This window comes from Mastigoproctus giganteus, chromosome 1, assembly GCF_048544385.1.
Source record: "Mastigoproctus giganteus isolate SK-2022 chromosome 1, ASM4854438v1, whole genome shotgun sequence".
Lineage (NCBI taxonomy): Eukaryota > Metazoa > Arthropoda > Arachnida > Uropygi > Thelyphonidae > Mastigoproctus > Mastigoproctus giganteus.
Genome location: NC_143575.1, coordinates 199,373,363 through 199,395,316, shown reverse-complemented (window position 1 = coordinate 199,395,316; position 21,954 = coordinate 199,373,363). Strand labels below are relative to the sequence as shown.

The 21,954-nt window shown below is 33.9% G+C and overlaps 1 protein-coding gene across 1 annotated transcript in view; it reads left to right on the top strand.

The window, feature by feature from the left end:
- The window catches only part of LOC150091443 (transmembrane protein 135-like), a 190,440-nt gene extending 168,831 nt beyond the window's left edge, over window positions 1-21,609 (top strand). The window contains exons 11-13 of the mRNA XM_090383962.1: window positions 1,212-1,310; window positions 8,801-8,868; window positions 21,398-21,609. Coding sequence (XP_090240088.1) covers window positions 1,212-1,310; window positions 8,801-8,868; window positions 21,398-21,539 — 309 coding nt within the window. The 3' untranslated portion in view covers window positions 21,540-21,609. The remainder of the gene's footprint in view (window positions 1-1,211; window positions 1,311-8,800; window positions 8,869-21,397) is intronic.
- The last annotated feature ends 345 nt before the right edge of the window (window positions 21,610-21,954 follow it).

The following is a 21,954-nucleotide window of genomic DNA, read 5'->3' as shown; positions in this document are numbered from 1 at the left end:
ATTTCCGTAAATGGAGTTGGTCATGAAGTGACTGTTTCAACAGATTCCATGCTAATCTTCACCTCTTGGGACAATTCACGCACAGATATCCGGCGATCTTCCATGATTAACGACTCCACTTTTCTGATCGTGCTATCATCATTGGCTGAATGGGGATGACCTGGAATGGGCTCAGATTCTACCGATGTCCAACCACACCTAAATTGTCTATGCCAGTGCCTCACAATGCCATAGGATGGGGGCTTCATCCTTATATACAGCAGTCATCGCCTCATGGATTTCTTTAGATTTCCCCTTCAAGAACAAATACCGGATTACAGCTCTGGCTTCAACTTTTGTGCATGATGCTACTTCATCACACGTTCAGCTCTAAGAGAAAAACAAATTATGACACAAGGCTGAAATTTTACACCTTTAGTATAGAGATATGCATGATGCTACACACAAAATATCATGACTCTGCGATATGTGGAAGTAGGTGAGGGCGATTCTTCATTGAACCACCCTCATAGCATTTTGTCTATACATGTAAGTCAGTTTTGTATATAATGTAAATGTTGTAAACAGTTTAATTATGTTACACTAAATATTGCTAGATAGGAATAATCAAGGATGGATGGTTAAGCCAGTTTAAATTCATGTAAAATTATTAATTTCTAAATTTTTAATTTATACAATTAAACAGTACTTTTGAAGATAATAAAGCACTCAAACCTATGTTTGGTATATTATAAGTTTATTTACAAAATGTGTACATAATGGAGTCAAAAGTTTCGTGGTATTTTCTTACCACTTCTTCAGTAACAGCTCTCTTTGCAGTATTACCATCAGTCACAAAAGCTCACAAGAACAACCTCTTTTTGCCTGAAGTGATCTTTTGTGACAGTTATATTGGAAAGATGGCTGTCTTTGAAGAAGTGGTAAGAAAATACCACAAAACATTTGGCCCCATTATGTACAAATTTCCAATTTGGAAATAATCATAATACCAACATGGGCTTGGTGCTTTTTTATCTTCAAAAACACAGTTTACCTATACATCATGCTGCTCAAGGAATACCTCAAACAGTGTTTTCTTCATTTCCAGTTAAATAAGCATTGATGCCTTTGTGTTATTCACAAAAATTCTGTTAATGAATGCATTCATTATAATGTATTTTTGCCTTTGCTGTTTTCAATTTTTTTGTTAATATTAAAAAATATATTTTCAGATGGCTTACTTGTTGGGCATTGACCATGGGCTCCTACCTCACATCAAAGGGTCTATGATACCACTATATGCTACTTCGACTGCTGTTTTGTTTTATGCTGTAAGTGTATTTACTTATTTTTAGAGTATTAAGATAAAGTTTCAGATCAACTGAAGTTAATTTTTTTTAAAAAAGTTAAATGTTAAAATTGCTTTCAAATAGTTTCTTTTATGAGTCTATTATCATTTGTGCCAAATAATGATGGGCGTGTATACAGAGTTTGTTATTCGGCACATATGATTCCAGCTGGTAGTTCTTCCATAGTTGGTCCACTCTTGGTGCACGTGAGACAATGCTATATGGGAACACTAGATGAAGGTAGCCATGTCCATCATACTCTTCCCTTCTAATCTCTTTCTAATGATCATCCCCATTGGAACTCTATTAGGTCACTTCTTCAAATCTGTTCTTCATGTGGAACATTGGTCTATTGAATGCTGTAGTGTCTGGCTCTGTGCTTATAAAAATGTGCAATATAGCAGTAGTAAGTTATCTTGGAATATAATGCCAATGGAAAAAATTATAGCAACCAATGAAAAGGCTCAAAAGAAAGAATAGGTAACACAGAATTTGATGAAAAAAAAATATATATAGCGAAGAAAGAATTATCAAATATTTCTCATAGTAATTCTCCTATTGTGAAAAAAAAATCTATTTATTTACATATTTTTATTTTACTTCCTGAATTATGCCTTTGAAGTTGTGCATATGAACTTAACACTACATTACTTAATAAACTTGTGGTTATCAAGTAATGTACTACACTAGACATAAAATCACTATGTACATAATAAAAATTAGCAGAATTGTTTTGTTTTGGAGATCAAACCATCTTTAGTCTCCAGAACAAAGATGCTGCTTTTCACTCCCCCCGCAACCCCCTCTGGTATTGCAAACAGGAAAAAAAAATAGTGTTATCAAGATTAATTCTAATTACTATGTATTTATACCATAATAGAATCTTTTTATTGTTCAGCAATATGTTACAGACGCATTCACAAATATTATAGACTGTCTCCTTTTAACTGATTTCCTATTTTTTGCATTTGTTTGTGTTTGGTAATTTCAGATTTATTCTTTCCAGCTTTCTGAATATTTTTAAAACTTTCTTTATTGTATGATGTGATAATAACAATACAGTGCACGAATATGGCATGGAACATTATCACAAAATAAACTTATCCTCCTCTTCCGCCCTTGCTTTCCGTGGTCATCAAATTCATTGGCACGGAAGGAGTTGCAATGTTCTATTTACTATGCTGAAAGAAATAGCTAATGGGGATCACAACAACACAAAGCCTCCTGCAGGTTTGTCGCACTGGTAGTGAATCACCCTGTATTTATTGTATTAATTTAACATGTGTAGACTAGAATTTTTTTAAATAAATTTAATAAGACAATTGCTGAATTTCACTTACTGTAATTATTCCCTCAAAAATTTACTTTGCCTCCGCAAACATTTTCACAAGTTCTTTTAAATCCATGTCATACGCCATTTGTTCTTCAATAGGAATTGTACCTAGCCCACAGAGTCAGTCTGCACTCATTGTTGATCTTAGATAAGTTTCAATGAGTTTAAGTTTAGAAAAACTCCTCTCACTCTTGTGATGGTAACTGGCAGAGTTTGAAAAATCCTAAGAGCAATTACAATATTAGGCATGGAGTTTTCTAATTTATTGGCAAAAAGGAAAAACCTGTTATTGAATTCACCACTTTCTGCTGTGATTTTCCCTACACAAGCTTTCAACTTGTCTGTCAAAAAAAATTATTTGTTGCAATGAGCCCCTAGGACCTTTGTGCCCTAGGTGACTGCCTAGGTTCACCTAATGGACAGGCCAGCTCTGGTACTTATGTGAAGCTGGATGGTTTCTGCTACTGCTACAGAAATTTGTTTTATGGTTTTTATATGAAATAGCTGGAAAAAAGAGAACAAGTAACTATAAAAGGTGCACATGTTGAAGTTTAAATTTTCACATGTATTTTCAGCAGAAATAATGAATTTTCAAAAATCTTCTGGAAAAATCTATCTCTCTATCTATCTATTAATTTTTGGAAATAGCAGGTGTAATCAACATTTTTAAATTAAAATTTTCATTTAAAAAAAAAAATTATATTTGAGTATTGTAATCCATTAATAAAATTTCTTCATTAGTATACAACAAGCAGAATTCCAAAAAAAATAATGCTTTTTCATAAATAAAAAATTTGGGGTCTGCCAGATCTGGCACCACCGTAATTGTAACAATTGGCAGTATCCCTGCTGTTGGATTAAGATAATACTGGTAAGCTCATGCAATAAATCTGCCCCACAAAGTCAGGGTATATTCTTCCAGTGAACTTGGAGCTTTATCATTTGTATTTTTAGGTTGTATTTAATACAGATATATCTTTCATAATATCATTGTAGAGCCCTGTGACTTTGTCTTTAATCTTAATGATAATCAAATTTAACATGGTTATACTAAGCAGCCTGCTATTATTTAACAAGAAAAGTAAGTAAAGTAAAGGCTCCAACAAAAATATTCATAAGGCTATTAATATTGACCTGCCTGTACAATAATAAGACTGTTGAAAGAGGTTGTTTATGCATGGGTACGGCACTTCCATCATTTCTTCTATCCAGGTAGTATGAATGCATCGTTTATTCATATCTCATATTGTGAACACCTTCACAATGAATTGCCTAGGTATTGCACTACTTCGAATAAGTAGCATTTCTCTGGTAGAGAAGACTACTGTTATTTATTATTCTCAGATGGGTACCACCACCCAGACAGCACCGTTTCGAAGCTAGTTTTGGCTTCATCATTGCTATACTTCATAACTGGGTTGTCACTATTGCAACAGGTGATGAAACCAACTAGCTTCGAAACGGTGCTGTCTGGGTGGTGGTGCCCATCTGAGAAAAGTGCAAACTCATTGTGAAGGTGTTCACAATATGCGATATGAATAAACGATGCATTCATACTACATGGGTAGTAAAAATGATGGAAGTGCCATACCCATGCATAAACTAAACAACCTCTTTCATATTCTTAGACATTCAGTCAAGAAATATTTTTCAAATAAGCCTGTTTTCCAAATTGACCATAGTTTTATTGTGCAGGCTGCTAATACAATATCAAAAACTAATTGCTCTATAACTTTAGTAAATGCAAAAGAACTGATGTACTCAATCATAACAATCATTACTGCAGCTTATAGTGGCTTTTTTTAATTTTTTTATATATATATTTTTTTATGATTAACTAGCTCTATTCATGTATCATTACTGTCTCTCCTGAACTCAGCCTTGTATACTTTTTTTAGAAATCGACATTTGAAATAAATGACCACATCTGGACTGAATTTAAAATATATATTGAAAAAATCTATCTTTCCCTTTCCCTCATGTGTCTACTTTTTTTCAGTAAAAATGTGAATAGTATTTTGGAAAAACAGGACATGCGATAGACACTCACAGGTTTTAAAATACAAATTAATTGGTATAATATAATATTTAATCCAGTTCTAAAGTGGCCAGAGCAATTTACTTCTTCATTATAATTGCTTTGTAGCAGTCATGTGTTCACCACCATTAACAATGGAAATCGTAAATTTTTTTGTTATGATGCACGAATTCATTCTTTTGACATGCATATTAGCGGTCACATGTTATTTAAGGTTTGTTTGAGAAGATTTGAATAATGAAATAAAATTGTGCACCTTTTTTTCTTACCAATAATGTTTTGTGACTTTTATGAATTGGCATAAATCCCATAACTTATTTATTCTTGCCTTGTAAATTCTTCTCATAATAAAATTAGTTCTGTAATATTGTAGTATACAGGGTGATTCACTACCAGTGCGACAAACTTGCAGGAGGTGTAGGGGGCACAAAGACGAATCGGAATCACATAGCATTGCAGGGTCCGAAATGCCTTCGTCATGCGGTAGAGGACGTTGAACAGGAGGTCGAGTGAACAGTAATCCTGCTGGAAGTCAGCATTTGCGAACCGGTTCCCGAGGCAGTAGGATGGACGAGTATTCAAACGTTGAACTGGCCGACATGCACCTCACATATGGAGCTGCGGACTGTAACGGGCGCACCGCTCTGCGCTTGTACCAGGAACGTTTCCTGCACAGGTGTGCTCCTCATCATACGATTTTCGCACGTGTGCACAGAAGGTTACGTGAGACTAGTTGTTTCACGAGAGGTACCATGAATCGAGAGCGAACGACGAGGACGCCAGACAATGAGGAGAATGTCCTACGTCTTGCAGAAGGCAGAGTAAGAGTGCTCGAGCGATAGGCCAACGATTGGGTATTTCCCAATCCACTGTATGGTGGATACTGTCAACAAACCAAATGAGTTCATACCATCTGCAACGTGTCCAATCATTGGAGCCTGCGGATTATCCACTCTGGAGGACTTTTGCTACTTGGTTTCTTCAACAGAAACAGTTCGCAAATGCTGACTTCCAGTGGGATCGCTGTTCACGCGACCTCCCGTTCAACGTCCTCTACCGCATGACGAAGGCACTTTGGACCCTGCAATGCAATGTGATTCTGATTCGTCTTTGTGTCCCCTACACCCCCTGCAAATTAATACAATAAATACAGGGTGATAATACACTCTGTATTTATTGTATTAATTTAACGTGTGTAGTTAATGAAAAAGATTATGCATTGCTAAATGCAGCAATAAATAGTTTAAAATAGTTTAAGAAAATTTCATTCCACATTACATTATTTCTATCTTTACTGCCAGAGACTACTATTGTCTCTCCAGTGAGAGCCTCAGCTTATGCTCCTTAAAAATGACCACATTTATTCAAATAGAGTCTCTCTCTCTCTCTCTCTCTCTCTCAGAGTAGTAGTATTATCTCAAACTATTTTAATATTTATTTTGAAGTAGTCATTCCTCTTTTTTACTAAATTGCTGTAGTGGGACAATGCAGCTGAGTAATAAGAATTATGTTATATCTTACAAAAGATGTATTTTCAATCAGAAAATTTTTCCATACATTACTTTGCTGTTCATTTTGAATTCAATATGCTGCATGGCCCAAGGTTGCTAACCTAGGCTATCTGATGGTGGAAACTGAACAGTTCCAAAACTGGTCATAATAGTTTTAAATGAATAATGGATTTGCCTTAGCAATTTTACTCACTAAAACGACATTAGTCACTTAAAAGCATAGTGACTTGTCACTCATAAATAAATGTAGTCATTTCTAAAGAGTGCAAGCAAAGCTATATCATTGGAGTGACTATGGTGTCTCTGGGGGCAAAGATAGAAAAAACATGATGCAAAGTAGCATTATTTTTTCAAAATAATTTTCCAAATCAGGCAGCAGTGAAGGCCTGGTTAACAGTCAAGAGTGTTATGAAAAACTTGATGCTTTTACAAATCAAGACTGACAATATTGCCAACAAATTAGGAAGCATTTAGTTCATTTTCTGCATAGCCACCTTGAATACCTTCCACAGAGGTGCAGTGAGTGAACAGCAGTGTGAGGGTTTCACCTAGATATTAAGGCTATAGTAAAAATAAAGCAGGGTAGGGATGTGGCAATGAAGGCTAACTATTAATGTTTGAAAAGGGATTCATGTGATGAGAACAGAAGAGTTTTAAAAAGGCAGAATTCTCCATGTGAAAAAAAAAAAAAAAAAACTGTTGAACCACTAAAAGTACCTATGCTCAATCATCTCACTATCAGCACCTATCTACTACTGAAAAATGCCTGCTCTATGTTTTGAATACATATAAATTTTACTAGAGGTCAGGGGTGGCTCAACCATGTCACATAAACCACTCGGGGTAGGCACAGACCCTGTGAGTGGCCCATCTACCCATGTGAATATAATGTAAAAAAAAATTATACAATTGGTTTGAGAACTCAGGAATTAAGCTAAATGTATCAAAATGAAGTTTGTTTGTTATTTGGTTTTTAGGAGCATTAGCAACTAAGGCCATATTGCTCCGTGAATATGCGGTGGTCATTTCTGACCTTTCCGCATCCTCCGTATTTGGTGGTGACGGGCTCGAACCCCGGTCTAATCAAGAAGCATGTGCTACGCACTGCTGCTCCTTCCCACCTGGCTACGGAGGCGCCATCAAATTAAAATGAAGTGCTTTCCAAAGTTTGGAAAGTTGTTCTGGAAAGGTTGAAAATAAAATAGCTTTGTATTAATTGAGTCATGGCCAGAAAGGATATAACAAGTGAATGAGCTCCGAGCAAACCACTGCAAAGTAGTCTCTCTGAAAACAGAGACAATGTAAGAAAACTTAAGTAGTTCTAGCATTAGATGAGGAAGACCAATGTTCTTATCAAAGAGAAATTAAAATGCCATCAAATTCATAAGAATGACCTTGCTGGATATAATAAGAAAGCCCTTTGTATACTAAGAGGAGATCAAAGTGAAGGGTACCAGCAAGAATTTCAAGTATGAGAGTGGAGACCATGTGACAAGCACAAACAAGGGCAGGAAGGAAAGTACACTGAATAGAATTAAGCTTTGATTGAACAGTAAGGAGCCTCAGGCAATGAAACCAGGCTTCAGCCGCATAAGCAACAATAAGAACAACAGCTTTATACATTAGGGTTATTGCATTAAGTTCCCATTCCTGTGTAGAAATATGAACAAACATAGCTATAGTTTTTGCAAAATGAGTAATATGGGATAAGTAGAAACATTAGTCGATTGTCAATTTTAAGATCCAAATATTTTAGTTGCCATTACAAAAAAATGACTGGTTATTAATATTGATGAGTGAAGGTCTATTTGCAGAAAGATGACCCTTAAATTATAATACAAGTTTTGGATTTTTGGAGAGATTAATTTATTAAGAGAAGTCCAATTAAAAACATCCTTTAAAACATTGCTGGCATTAACTTCCACAGCTGAGCTCTTGAATTACCATAAAAAAAAAAAAAGCTAGATCATCAGTAACGGATAATGAGGAATAACATTCATACTGCTTAAGAAGCCATTTTTTCCACCAAAGGGAATCAAGGGCATTCTCACAGTCCACAAAAACAACAAGAGTGCAAGTATGAGTGGCAAGACTCAAATTCAACAAGAGCATCTTCAGTGCCACAACCAGGTGAGAAATCATACTGATTAAGCCCAAGATAATCGTTGTTAAGAAGCGTGGAAAGCCTAAAGGATAGCAATCTTTCAAAGACCTTCCCTGGGACACACAAGAGGGCAATTACTTGTATTTCATATATTTTATCCATTTAGCTCTTTTTCATGAATTAATGTATACTTCATTAGTATAATTTCATTTTTAAAGCAATTTATATTTAATAGTTCACATTCTGAAGTCTTATCTTGAGAGTTCAATGCATTTTGGATTTTCAATATTTTTAAAATATAAAAATTGTGATCACCATTTCCACATGTTTTGTAGACAACTTCATATAGTGACTATAGAAAGCACTTTTTTAATTTTGCAAACTAAATTTTTATATATTATTCTGAAGAGCAGTTTCTCAACAATCTTTCATATCTGAATTAACAGTTAAGTTTGCTATTTAACTTGCATTGCAATAATTTTCCAGGCTGTGTTAGAGCCACACAACTTGAAGCCAGCTTATCTACGATTTTTGAATCGCATAACACAAAATAGGTAAGTACATTATTTACAGATTATATATCTTATGTGATAATTCTTTGCAATGAATATGATATTTATTAGCTATAATCAGATGTTTATACTTTATAATATCCCAGCTGTTGTTATTTTAAGATTCAGTTATCTTATTTTCCAGACCATATGATGCACCCCCCTCCCCATGGAAAATGTTGCTCATAATTCCCCAATGTCTTATAGTCCAAAGGTATATTCAGATTTCTTTTTCTCCAGCAACAGCTGGAGAAAGTGTAGTCAAAACATACAGGTGACCTTTAAAAAAGCTAGCTTTTTTAGTTTGTGACTATTTCGCGTCATATGTAACAAAAAGGATGGTCATGCTGAATTAGTTGTAATTCCAGTAGGTGTTATCAGTAACTTCATATAGTGTAAGATTGTAACATCTGGAATTACTTGTCCTGCAGCCATTAAACATCTTAATTTACAAATAAGTCAACTTATTGGTTAAGTAAGATTTGTCAGTTAACAAATAAAAAAAATTCACTTAACATACATATTCCTTGTATAGATAATTCTATAGATTTTACAAAAAGTTATCAGATTTTCAATTGATATTTAAAACAGTTGAAAATCTGATGACTGTAAAACATTCGTGCATAAAGAGAACTAACTAGATGGAGTTGCCAAGTCACAATTTAACACCAGAAAGATGAATGAAATGACCAAAAAATTTATGAGATTTAGTGAAATACAAGATAGCTGCCACCTTTCGAGACATTTGGAATGAGCCAAGTCCTTGCTTGCACTCAAAACATTACACTCATTTGAAGAATGCAAAATTTCAGACCATAATAGTTATGAATAGTATGACAGCAGCAATGAGTTTATTGTGTTCTACAACAAATAAAAGCTTAATTCTACTGACATTTTGTTTAATAAGCATTTGTAAATGTTTTTCAAACATTTGAGATTATATTTTTGCCCAGAATTTCTAAAAACGTAGCTGCATTTTATGGTCCAGAAAATACGGCTGGATAATTTATTAAAGTTTTGTTGTAAGACAGTTTTTTTTATAAATTTTAAAATTGGCAAATATTTTCATGCCTTAGTTTTGAATTATTTCCATATGCCCTAAACATATTTTATGAAAAGAAATTATGTGTGCAACATGTGTAAAAGCAACATAATTCGTCTTGTGTATTTCTGTTTCTCCTTTCTAGTTTATTTAAAATAAATAGATTAAATTTAGTGAAGTATAATACAAGATAAATTTATTAAGAAGTAGAACATCAGTATTATGGGAAAGTTAAATAAAGAGTGGCTAATTGTCGGTTTATTCTTATCAACAATTTTTGAGAAATGCTTGATGTGATATGTTATCTGTGATTTCCTCTGATCATCTATATGTAAGTTCAATATTATTCTGCTTTAAACTGTCTTTCACCTCTATGCAAAAATAATGTAGAAATGAACATGCAGATATTGGGACGTATGCCCTAAAACAAAACAATTAAAATTAGCAAACAATTGTCAATCCCATATACAGCCACTCTTCAACTTACATAAGGGTTGTGTTCCACAAGGGTTGCATTCCGCGGAACTCTACATAAGTCGGAATTTCCCTAAATGCTTATGTAGCACTCACAAATTTGATTGAAGCAAAAAAGAAATATTCGACAACATGCAAATAGAATTATTTATTCAATTTTTTTATCTCGTGCACAGGAAAAAGTACAAAAGTATACAAAATTACAAAAATTTCAAAATTATAAAATTACAAAAAGGGAGGAGACAGGCATAACCGTCAGCAGGTTTTACCTTTTGAGAATCTTTGCCAGAATTAACTCTCCAGCTGATAAGCAAGCAGTGGCATGCTTATCAGCTGGAGTTGAGGACTGTGGAGATTTAGAAGGGGTTTTTTCCAACATATCACAATTTCTCTGCAGCTGCACAATCGGCACTAGTGACTTCACTGCATACTTTAATGTTTTGGAAACCAGCGCGATGCTTGAACCTATTAAACCACCCGTTGCTTGCCATGAACTTGACTTGGGGTTCGCTGTACTTATCCCTAATATCTTCATAAATACTTCTTGCTTTTGGAATGGCCATTGGACTCAGGGGCACTTGCGTCTGAATCTGATTTTCCATCCATACTATTAATAGCTTATCCATCTTTGATATAGCACCTGAATGCTGTTTTGTGATCACTGTTGATCTTAAATGCATTGATCCTTTAACATGTTTTTTTATATGCACACTGTTCCTTAAAATAGCATTCACTGTTGAAGCAGTGAGACCTAATTCCATGCAATAGATGACAAACTTTGTCCTGCTTCGTAATTCTTAATTAATCATTTGCATTTCGTTTCCCAGCACTTGCACTTTCTGTTGGTCCCTTTCCCTTCACCATTGTAATAAGTAAATAGGAATGAAGGGAAGATTCTGAAAATTGTTTTTTTATATGATTGAAGATTTCGGTGAATGGGAACTCATAATATTGTAACGTAAAAACCCACAGAATTCCAGTTATCAGTATTATAGCAAATGCAATAAGATCAAGTTTACTACCCTTTTATAATAGATTGCGCTAACAGAAAAGCCCAATAAACCAGAAAGTGCAAATAGTGTTATGTTATGGTAGTGACCTCCAGAAATGTGTTTTAGAAAAATATCACAAAGGCATTCAAAATTAATTCTAATAATGGAACATATGATAACGATGAAAGTGTAGTGCAATTTCCATTATAAAAATGTCCTTTTAGAGAGATAAACAGCTTAGTTATATAGCGACTTTCAACTTCCGAGATCTTGGAACTAATTACCAAAAAAAAAAAAAACAACAATGTGCTATTGGGTTCACATTACGATATTTCACGATATCCTGTAGGAATCAAAATCTTTTAAAGCCACTGCAGAAAACTTTCCAAAGCCTCCTGCACATAACTGAGGCTTGTACAGGCCCATAACTTAAATGACTTTCTCTTGCTCCCTGTCTCAGAGTTCTGTGAGCTTATCATATACCACACCAAATCAGTGTTTTCTATAATGTTGGTCTGTGCACATCATGAACAGTTGTAAAGAACTTCTGATGACAGATTTTAATTATCCATGGGTTCAAGGTTGTACGTCTTCCTCTTTCATTTCATTCCTTCACCAGTGCTGAACTACCAATGTTAAACCAGACTTCATGCCATGAGGTTCTTTCAGTGGTCAATCTCTTGGCTATGGCAACTCAACAAAAGAAATTCACATTAAAATCCTGTAAGCTCAGAAGCAAAAAAATTACTTTTTTTTACCTTTTAAAAAGAAATTATATCAGCTTTTTGTTTTATAGGTATTCATAGTGTAGCCTGTATATGTTTTTTTTTTTTTTTTTTCCTAGAACTATACATAGTTTCTTAAATACGTCACTGCCTTCTTGTCACCGATTATGTTTGATGAGTCATAATAAAAATGTGTGAAGAAGTAATAATAATAGATGTTTTAAAATGTTTAGTTTGCAAAATGGGCAGATGGTTAAGGAGGAATTGTCATTTATCAGGTTTTGAGTTTTTTGTTTTTGTTTTTAAATTTTTTCATTCAAAACGATTAATACAATCAAGTGATTTTTGAAAACTTGTCACTTTTCAAAATTTGTGTGTGAATTTTTAAATTTCAAAACAACTGCAATTCAGACTAAAATGTGTCTAAATCATGGTTGATAGATCAAACTGCTTGTTTTGTATATAAAAATGCACTTAACATACAAATATTCCTTGCATAGATAATTCTACAGATTTTACAAACAGTCATCAGATTTTTAACTGATTTCTCTGGGGTAACATATCTGGATACTGAAATCATTTTGCCATAACATTAAAATTATAAACTCGTTGTCATTAGATTGCTGCCCTGAAGTATAAACACTTCTTTAAACGTGTGCAGTATTTGGAATAATCAATTGACATGCTCATTTTCTATCAGAACATACTTGTTGAAGCACATTCTTTCTAGCTGAGGAATGTGTAATGCAGACAGTGGCATGACTGTCTAGGTTACTTTATCTGCCATTGGCACATATTCTGTAAGGTTAATTAAAATCAATGGTTTATATATGAACAGACAACACACACTTGCCATAATTAAAAGCTAAGAAAAACAATTCTGCATTTATAAAAATAGCTATTGTTGATTAAAAACAAAAGTACATAACTCACCTATTCAGCTAAGCATGCTGTTTGCAGTGGCATACTATAGGAAATCATGATTATTACAGTGATAAGGATTTTCAAAGATACGACGTATTATCATTGTCACATTTATTTTTTAATACATCAGCAAACAATGAATGATTGCACACAGCTTGAATACAGTAAAACACAATCTTTTTGGTGACAGACACAAGGACAAGATGAAAGGTAAACCAACTGATGGTGAATTGAAAGAAACAGACCCCCACAAATGTAATGTTCAAAAATTTCAATGCAATACATTATCACTGAAGTAAGAGCATGTATTGAAAAGCTTGAACTTAAACATTATGAAACTAGGTATAAATTCAGGCTTGCATTTAAACTGCACCTTGACTGTTATCATGAACAAATTTATTCCGATTTCTGCACTTTTATATAAAATTAGCCAATAAATATGCAGAAAGCTTAGCTTTCTTACATCTTAAAAAATCTACATAAAATTATCAATTAGAATGCTACCATATTTGACCACAACATGCATATCAAAATTTTCTGAATGAGTTATTTGATAATACTGGCATACATTTTTTAAAGAATTTTCATGGTTGTTTTTTTTTTTTTTTTTTTTCAAGAGGTGAATTTGCATGTGCCAACTCCAAATCCGCAGTCAATATTTCTCACATCAGTTTTTTTTTATTATTTATTTTATTCAATTAATTAATTACTTTTTTTTTTTTGCACAAACTAAAATAAAAAAATAGTACTTATAGTCGGGGAGACCATTTTCCTGCAGCATGCCACATTATGTTGAAAAGGTGTTGGCCACCTAGGGATGGAGCTGAAAAATATCGGAATCAATATTTCCCATTTCCTACTGATCAGCACTTGTTGCCATCAAATATTTTTGCCAACTATATAAAGAAATTGTTTTAAGCACTCGTAATAAACAAAAAAAAAAAAAAAAAACACAATTTTATATTTATAAAATAAATTTACTGTAGGTTAATAAATATATTCATCTTCACAGAACTGTTGTGAGCAGCTTACTAGCACCCCTATTTACGTGCACTGAAATAAAACTAAAAGGTGATAAATGTGAGCTGGTAAATAAGGTTCCTGCCAACTGCCGAAACCCAGGTCATAATTTTTGGTAATAAAAGTTTGAATTTAAGCTGTATGTCAATGGTCACATGGATGTTACAATCATTACTAGACTCTATAATAAGTTCATTACATGCCCTCATTACTGGTCATTTTGGATCTGTTTACTTTTTCTGTCTACTGTCTGCACTTCTGATCTGGAAACTAATCTCACATTTCTTGATTATGCATTCAGAGTGCTTCAGAAGTTTTCATTGATGGTGACTTTTAATGCTAAGTCCTGGTTTTAGCTCCTGTTCCGATTCTTGTGGTTAACTCAGATGATTTTGTTCTCCAGCATCAGTTAAATATCCTTAATCTTCCTAGCATGCCATTCACATTCCAAAGTTTATCTAACGATGATGTTTCTCTCTCCTCTAATTCGCTTTATCCATTTATCACTTTCTGGGATTTCGTTATTGATGACAAAACTACTTCTTATCACCTTATTATTGCTTTACTTTTTAGTAATCCAAACATTTCTATACTCCACCTTTGAAATCCCTTTCTCATTGGTCTTTGAACAATCTAAACTGGAACAAGTTTCCTAAAGTTCTTGTAACTAATTTAGTTACTATCATTCAGTCTTTTGATGAATTATCTGCTACTGAATTGGCTTCTGCTGTTCAGATTGTTCTAATTAAAACTGCTAACTTAACTTCTAAACTAAAAATATGACACTCCAAAATCAACTGCTGGTGGACTCCAGAACTTTTGGTTTTCAAGAAAGCTGTTCATTGTGCACGGGGAAAGAAAACTATCAACAACATAGAGCTACCTGGTCTCCTTTCAATGTTTGAAGATCGAAGGATATCTATCGTGATCTAAAAAAGATTGTGCAAAGGCTATTACTAGAAATTTTTTATTTCTAGTAATAGCTTTTTTCCCTTGTGATGACCCTGAATGCCTTGTGATCAGACAGCTTAAAGTCCAATATTCTCCTGAGTTATCTTCAGATCTATTCTCAATTGATGAGATCAAGGCTGCCGTTCAAAAAAAAAAATCAAACCCAATAAATGTCTGGGTTCCAATACTTATAGAAGGAGAATTTATAGTTAGACTTTTCTCTTTAAATCCATTTTAGTTAATCTGTATAACAAATGCATCAGTGAGGGATCCTATCCAATATTTTGGAAATGCACCCTACTAGAGAAGTAAATAAAAAAAAAAAAAAAAACTAGCAAACCACCTCCTTCACTTTACTTATAGAGCAATTGCCCTCTTGTGTGTCCCAGGGAAGGTCTTTGAAAGATTGCTATCCTTTAGGCTTTCCACGCTTCTTAACAACGATTATCTTGGGCTTAATCAGTATGATTTCTCACCTGGTTGTGGCACTGAAGATGCTCTTGTTGAATTTGAGTCTTGCCACTCATACTTGCACTCTTGTTGTTTTTGTGGACTGTGAGAATGCCCTTGATTCCCTTTGGTGGAAAAAATGGCTTCTTAAGCAGTATGAATGTTATTCCTCATTATCCGTTACTGATGATCTAGCTTTTTTTTTTTTTATGGTAATTCAAGAGCTCAGCTGTGGAAGTTAATGCCAGCAATGTTTTAAAGGATGTTTTTAATTGGACTTCTCTTAATAAATTAATCTCTCCAAAAATCCAAAACTTGTATTATAATTTAAGGGTCATCTTTCTGCAAATAGACCTTCACTCATCAATATTAATAACCAGTCATTTTTTTGTAATGGCAACTAAAATATTTGGATCTTAAAATTGACAATCGACTAATGTTTCTACTTATCCCATATTACTCATTTTGCAAAAACTATAGCTATGTTTGTTCATATTTCTACACAGGAATGGGAACTTAATGCAATAACCCTAATGTATAAAGCTGTTGTTCTTATTGTTGCTTATGCGGCTGAAGCCTGGTTTCATTGCCTGAGGCTCCTTACTGTTCAATCAAAGCTTAATTCTATTCAGTGTACTTTCCTTCCTGCCCTTGTTTGTGCTTGTCACATGGTCTCCACTCTCATACTTGAAATTCTTGCTGGTACCCTTCACTTTGATCTCCTCTTAGTATACAAAGGGCTTTCTTATTATATCCAGCAAGGTCATTCTTATGAATTTGATGGCATTTTAATTTCTCTTTGATAAGAACATTGGTCTTCCTCATCTAATGCTAGAACTACTTAAGTTTTCTTACATTGTCTCTGTTTTCAGAGAGACTACTTTGCAGTGGTTTGCTCGGAGCTCATTCACTTGTTATATCCTTTCTGGCCATGACTCAATTAATACAAAGCTATTTTATTTTCAACCTTTCCAGAACAACTTTCCAAACTTTGGAAAGCACTTCATTTTAATTTGATGGCGCCTCCGTAGCCAGGTGGGAAGGAGCAGCAGTGCGTAGCACATGCTTCTTGATTAGACCGGGGTTCGAGCCCGTCACCACCAAATACGGAGGATGCGGAAAGGTCAGAAATGACCACCGCATATTCACGGAGCAATATGGCCTTAGTTGCTAATGCTCCTAAAAACCAAATAACAAACAAACTTCATTTTGATACATTTAGCTTAATTCCTGAGTTCTCAAACCAATTGTATAATTTTTTTTTACATTATATTCACATGGGTAGATGGGCCACTCACAGGGTCTGTGCCTACCCCGAGTGGTTTATGTGACATGGTTGAGCCACCCCTGACCTCTAGTAAAATTTATATGTATTCAAAACATAGAGCAGGCATTTTTCAGTAGTAGATAGGTGCTGATAGTGAGATGATTGAGCATAGGTACTTTTAGTGGTTCAACAGTTTTTTTTTTTTTTTTTTCACATGGAGAATTCTGCCTTTTTAAAACTCTTCTGTTCTCATCACATGAATCCCTTTTCAAACATTAATAGTTAGCCTTCATTGCCACATCCCTACCCTGCTTTATTTTTACTATAGCCTTAATATCTAGGTGAAACCCTCACACTGCTGTTCACTCACTGCACCTCTGTGGAAGGTATTCAAGGTGGCTATGCAGAAAATGAACTAAATGCTTCCTAATTTGTTGGCAATATTGTCAGTCTTGATTTGTAAAAGCATCAAGTTTTTCATAACACTCTTGACTGTTAACCAGGCCTTCACTGCTGCCTGATTTGGAAAATTATTTTGAAAAAATAATGCTACTTTGCATCATGTTTTTTCTATCTTTGCCCCCAGAGACACCATAGTCACTCCAATGATATAGCTTTGCTTGCACTCTTTAGAAATGACTACATTTATTTATGAGTGACAAGTCACTATGCTTTTAAGTGACTAATGTCGTTTTAGTGAGTAAAATTGCTAAGGCAAATCCATTATTCATTTAAAACTATTATGACCAGTTTTGGAACTGTTCAGTTTCCACCATCAGATAGCCTAGGTTAGCAACCTTGGGCCATGCAGCATATTGAATTCAAAATGAACAGCAAAGTAATGTATGGAAAAATTTTCTGATTGAAAATACATCTTTTGTAAGATATAACATAATTCTTATTACTCAGCTGCATTGTCCCACTACAGCAATTTAGTAAAAAAGAGGAATGACTACTTCAAAATAAATATTAAAATAGTTTGAGATAATACTACTACTCTGAGAGAGAGAGAGAGAGAGAGAGAGACTCTATTTGAATAAATGTGGTCATTTTTAAGGAGCATAAGCTGAGGCTCTCACTGGAGAGACAATAGTAGTCTCTGGCAGTAAAGATAGAAATAATGTAATGTGGAATGAAATTTTCTTAAACTATTTTAAACTATTTATTGCTGCATTTAGCAACAGCCTAGTTATATAGTGTCATGCACGTAATAAAAGTTTCATTATTCAACACTTAATGAAAGTTACATTATTCCTCATGCAGTACTTCTGTGACCAGTGAGAATGGCTGTACTAATGTCACCCTGTGAAGTGCTGCTGGCTTCAACCTGCAGCAAAGAGAGAGCTTATAGATTCTCCTTTGATGGGCAGTTTTTGGAAAAGTTGTCATCTGTAGAATATTAGCAGTGATAGGGTTAAATAAGTTTATCTAGGTGAGCTCTGTGTCAGTTCCCAAAATGATATTAACTGACAAATTCAGTATCGAGCTGATACAGGCTTCCTTTATATCCAGAGGGATTTCAAAAAATGTGGCTGTTAATGGCAATTAATATAGACCATAGTAATATAAACTACTTAAAACACAGAATTATCAAATTGAATTTCAGTAACCACAGCTTTTTCTTAACTGTTACATTCATCCTATGTTGGTTTACCTTTTATGTCATCCTTGTATTCATATTTTAATCTCTGTTCAATAAAGAAATAAGCATAATCACTGAAATAGCTTGATTCTGCATAATGTATCATTTATGCCAATATAGTTACTCCTTTATTTGTATACCCGTAGCTTCTTTTCTCCTATTACTCACTTTATAGATCTGTATTATTTTTGAATGTTTTCATTTAATAATTGTAGAATGTTTCTCAACAATTGGATCATGCTTTACAATTACAATTTTTTTTTTTTTTTTTTTTTTGCTGTCTTTCATATTTGCAAAATTAACTTCTGAAATTTGATGTAAGATGCATTTCAGTGTTGAAAAACTGCTCACTGATTTCTGTGAGCACCAATGCTTCAAATATTAAAGGAACAAAGTTTTACACAACCATGAAAAAATTATTTCCTTTATTTTTCTTGTGGTATAAAGTTTAAATTCAAATCTTACCTTGCATACATGAGTACCAATCTGCACTCAAAAAATTAATGCTACTGAATTTTCTTTTTCTGTATATACAATTATTTTTCTATATGTTCCATATCATATTTATCAAATAAACATGGAACTAGTAATACACATAACCCTAGGTCATATTCCCCTAAAATGAAAGACTTCTTGTATTGCATCTGTTAAACTCTGCTTTTGCTTTTATTATAAAAAAATAAAATTTTGTTCAAGAAAGTTTTCAAGGTTTTTAAAAATTTCATTTAATAGAAAATGGTCTCTTATTTATATGATTTATCATTGCCTGAAATTTCTTGTGCTGTATGCATTTTTAACCAGTTATGCAAAAGTCATTTAAATGAACTGCAAAACCAATATAAAATGCATATTATGCAAAAACTAATAATCTTGTGTCACATTACTGAAGTCTGTTAGCAACACTTGAGCACTCATGTGGCACCATTTTCAGGTATTATTCAAAACAGCCAGTTTATGATAGAAGCACCCTTGCAGTCATGCACCAAGGTAGAAATGCAATTAAGCTGATCTGCTTAAATTTATTGCAGACTGTTGGATCAGTATGGTGAAGTGTGCATTATTAAACAAAGTCTACAAGTAGGTAAATAAGTTTTAAGAATGGTATTGCAAGTGTTAAAGATCCTCTCAACCATGTCATTTCATACCAGTAGAAGTCGTATCATCAGGGAAGAACTCATAATGAGGAAACCATCACATTAATATTGAAGAAACTGCTGTGGCATGTGATGTTAGCATTGGTTCAGCAAATACAATCATTACCAAGGAGTTGCGCTTGCTAAATTTGAGGAATCTACTTAACACCAGATCTAAAGAAACAATGACTTAATATTTGTGTTCCATGCTTCTTGGATGGTACAAGTGCAAAGGAGATGCCTTCTTAGAACACATAATAACCGGAGTTTGCATGCACAAGTTCAGGGTGACACCATCTAGCTCACCCCAACTGAAGAAAAGTCTGTACCCAAGCATCAGCCAAGAAAGTATTACTCACAAAAAAAAAAGGTGGTGATGAGTAACAAATACTCTGATATTATTCAAAACCACTTAAAGCCAGCAATTTGAAAGAAACATTGTGGCTTGCTGCCCTCAATTGTGTGCCTGCAGCACAATAATGCCCATCCTTGTACTGTCCAGTGAATCAGATAGAGGAAATCAAGTTTTGAGGCATTACCCCATCTTCCATATTCACTTCTCTTGAGTAATCAAGACATTAGTGCACAGCCTTGGAAGTTTTCAAATGGAAATTGCAAAAGTTAAAATTTATATCCACTCAACCTTCATTTCCACTTTTCATCAGTCTATTTCCCCTCTTGGGAATGAATTGCTTGCATTCACCTCCTCACCCACCCTGAAGGGTGGGGGGATTGATTATAGGGATATATTAAGGGGTGTTTGTACATTCCAGTTAATTTCAAAAAAAAAATTATGTAGTCACTCACATGATGCCTTTTAGAAGACACCAAACAACCATTTGTTACCATGGTAAATCATAATGAAAACAGAAAATGCTGCATTGTTGATAGCATTTATCGGATGCAACATTATTATTAACATCAGTTTATTTCTGAAGAAATACAGTCCTCCAGCCAGGGAATGGCAGGTTACATAACAATGGAACAATATAAAAATATTATATACAATTTATCAAGGATAATCATTAAAAATAAAAAAAAAATTACAATTTTTGGTTGTCAAAGAATTTGTACATAATTATAAATTGAATGAATATGGGGAATAAGAGGCTTCTGGACTCAAGAGGTTTTGCCTAATGTAGATTACTCCCAAAACAGTAACTTTCATTCATGGGATCTTTAGTAGATGGATCTGAGATAAAGCTACCATTGACTTCTCCTGATGAGCATTCCATGAGAGTAGCAGATCTTTTTTTTTTTTTTTGCTCAGGTTCTGAGGGTCAATAGATAAACTATGAAATACCTCATTTCAATTAAATGGAAACATGATCCGTGGGGATCATGCCTCACACTTTTGATCTGATGGGGAGTAGGTTGGTATGGCTTCTGTTGTGTGGTGGAGGTTTGAAAATGATATCCCAGATATCGTGAAAATGGTTCTGGACAGTAGTGAGTAAATAGACAATAGATTGTATAACTCATAACAGGTTAAACAATTGGAGTAACAACTTAATCTTAGCAAAAATTATCCCTATCATAGTAAATCATTAAGCATTGCAATAAATATGAAAGTTGTTTAAAAGTAACTGTTCTCCTGCATCTGTACCAGACAGAATTTGTCGGGGGGTTCATAGTTGGTATTAAGAATAATTGCGAAGAATTAAGAAGAACCCACCCCTCTCATTATTGTGCCTCTGTCAAGCAAAACTTGCCAAACATGCATCTTATAAACAAACGTCAAAGATGATTAGGAGCTTTGGATTGAATGCATAGTGTTTATACAATTAGGTATAATTAATCATATGAAGTATCACGTTCATCTTAGATTTTTTTAGTTTTTAGCGACTTTTTTTTTTTTTTTTTTTTTTTAGTTTTCACTCATTGAATGAGTAATCAATTTTGTCTTATACAGGTTAGCAGATATCAACCGGCATGTTCTCGATATCTTTGGCACCCATGCCTCCAAGTTATATGAAGACTTCTGGCCCAAACTGGACTTGAAGTTTACCAGTCGTGTCTTCCAAGAAAGTATACTTGTGTGGTTAATTCACTAATCTTCCAGAATTGAACTCAGGGCAGTTGCTGATACTTATTTTCTGGTATGATTGTTACTCAAGTGATGAATTTTACACCATGACACAAAGTGGAATATAGGAATATTTTGTTGAAAAGCTGTTTTCCTCAGGTGTTGCTGACAGTATCAAAGAAAACATTGATTTTTGTGATAAGAAAGCAGATTATTTTTTTTAATTATAATTGAGGTGATGGTTATATATAGATATATATATGATGTTGTCTGAAACTGTTGCCTGTTCTATTAAATGGTATAATGTTCATATTTACATGATATTTTATAATTTCATATTCTGAAATCATGTTTCTATAATATTGCTGTTACATTGGAGCTGATTTTTTTTAGAGCTGATTTTTATACTAGGTTTGAAGTGTTTGCAATTAAGATTTGATTTG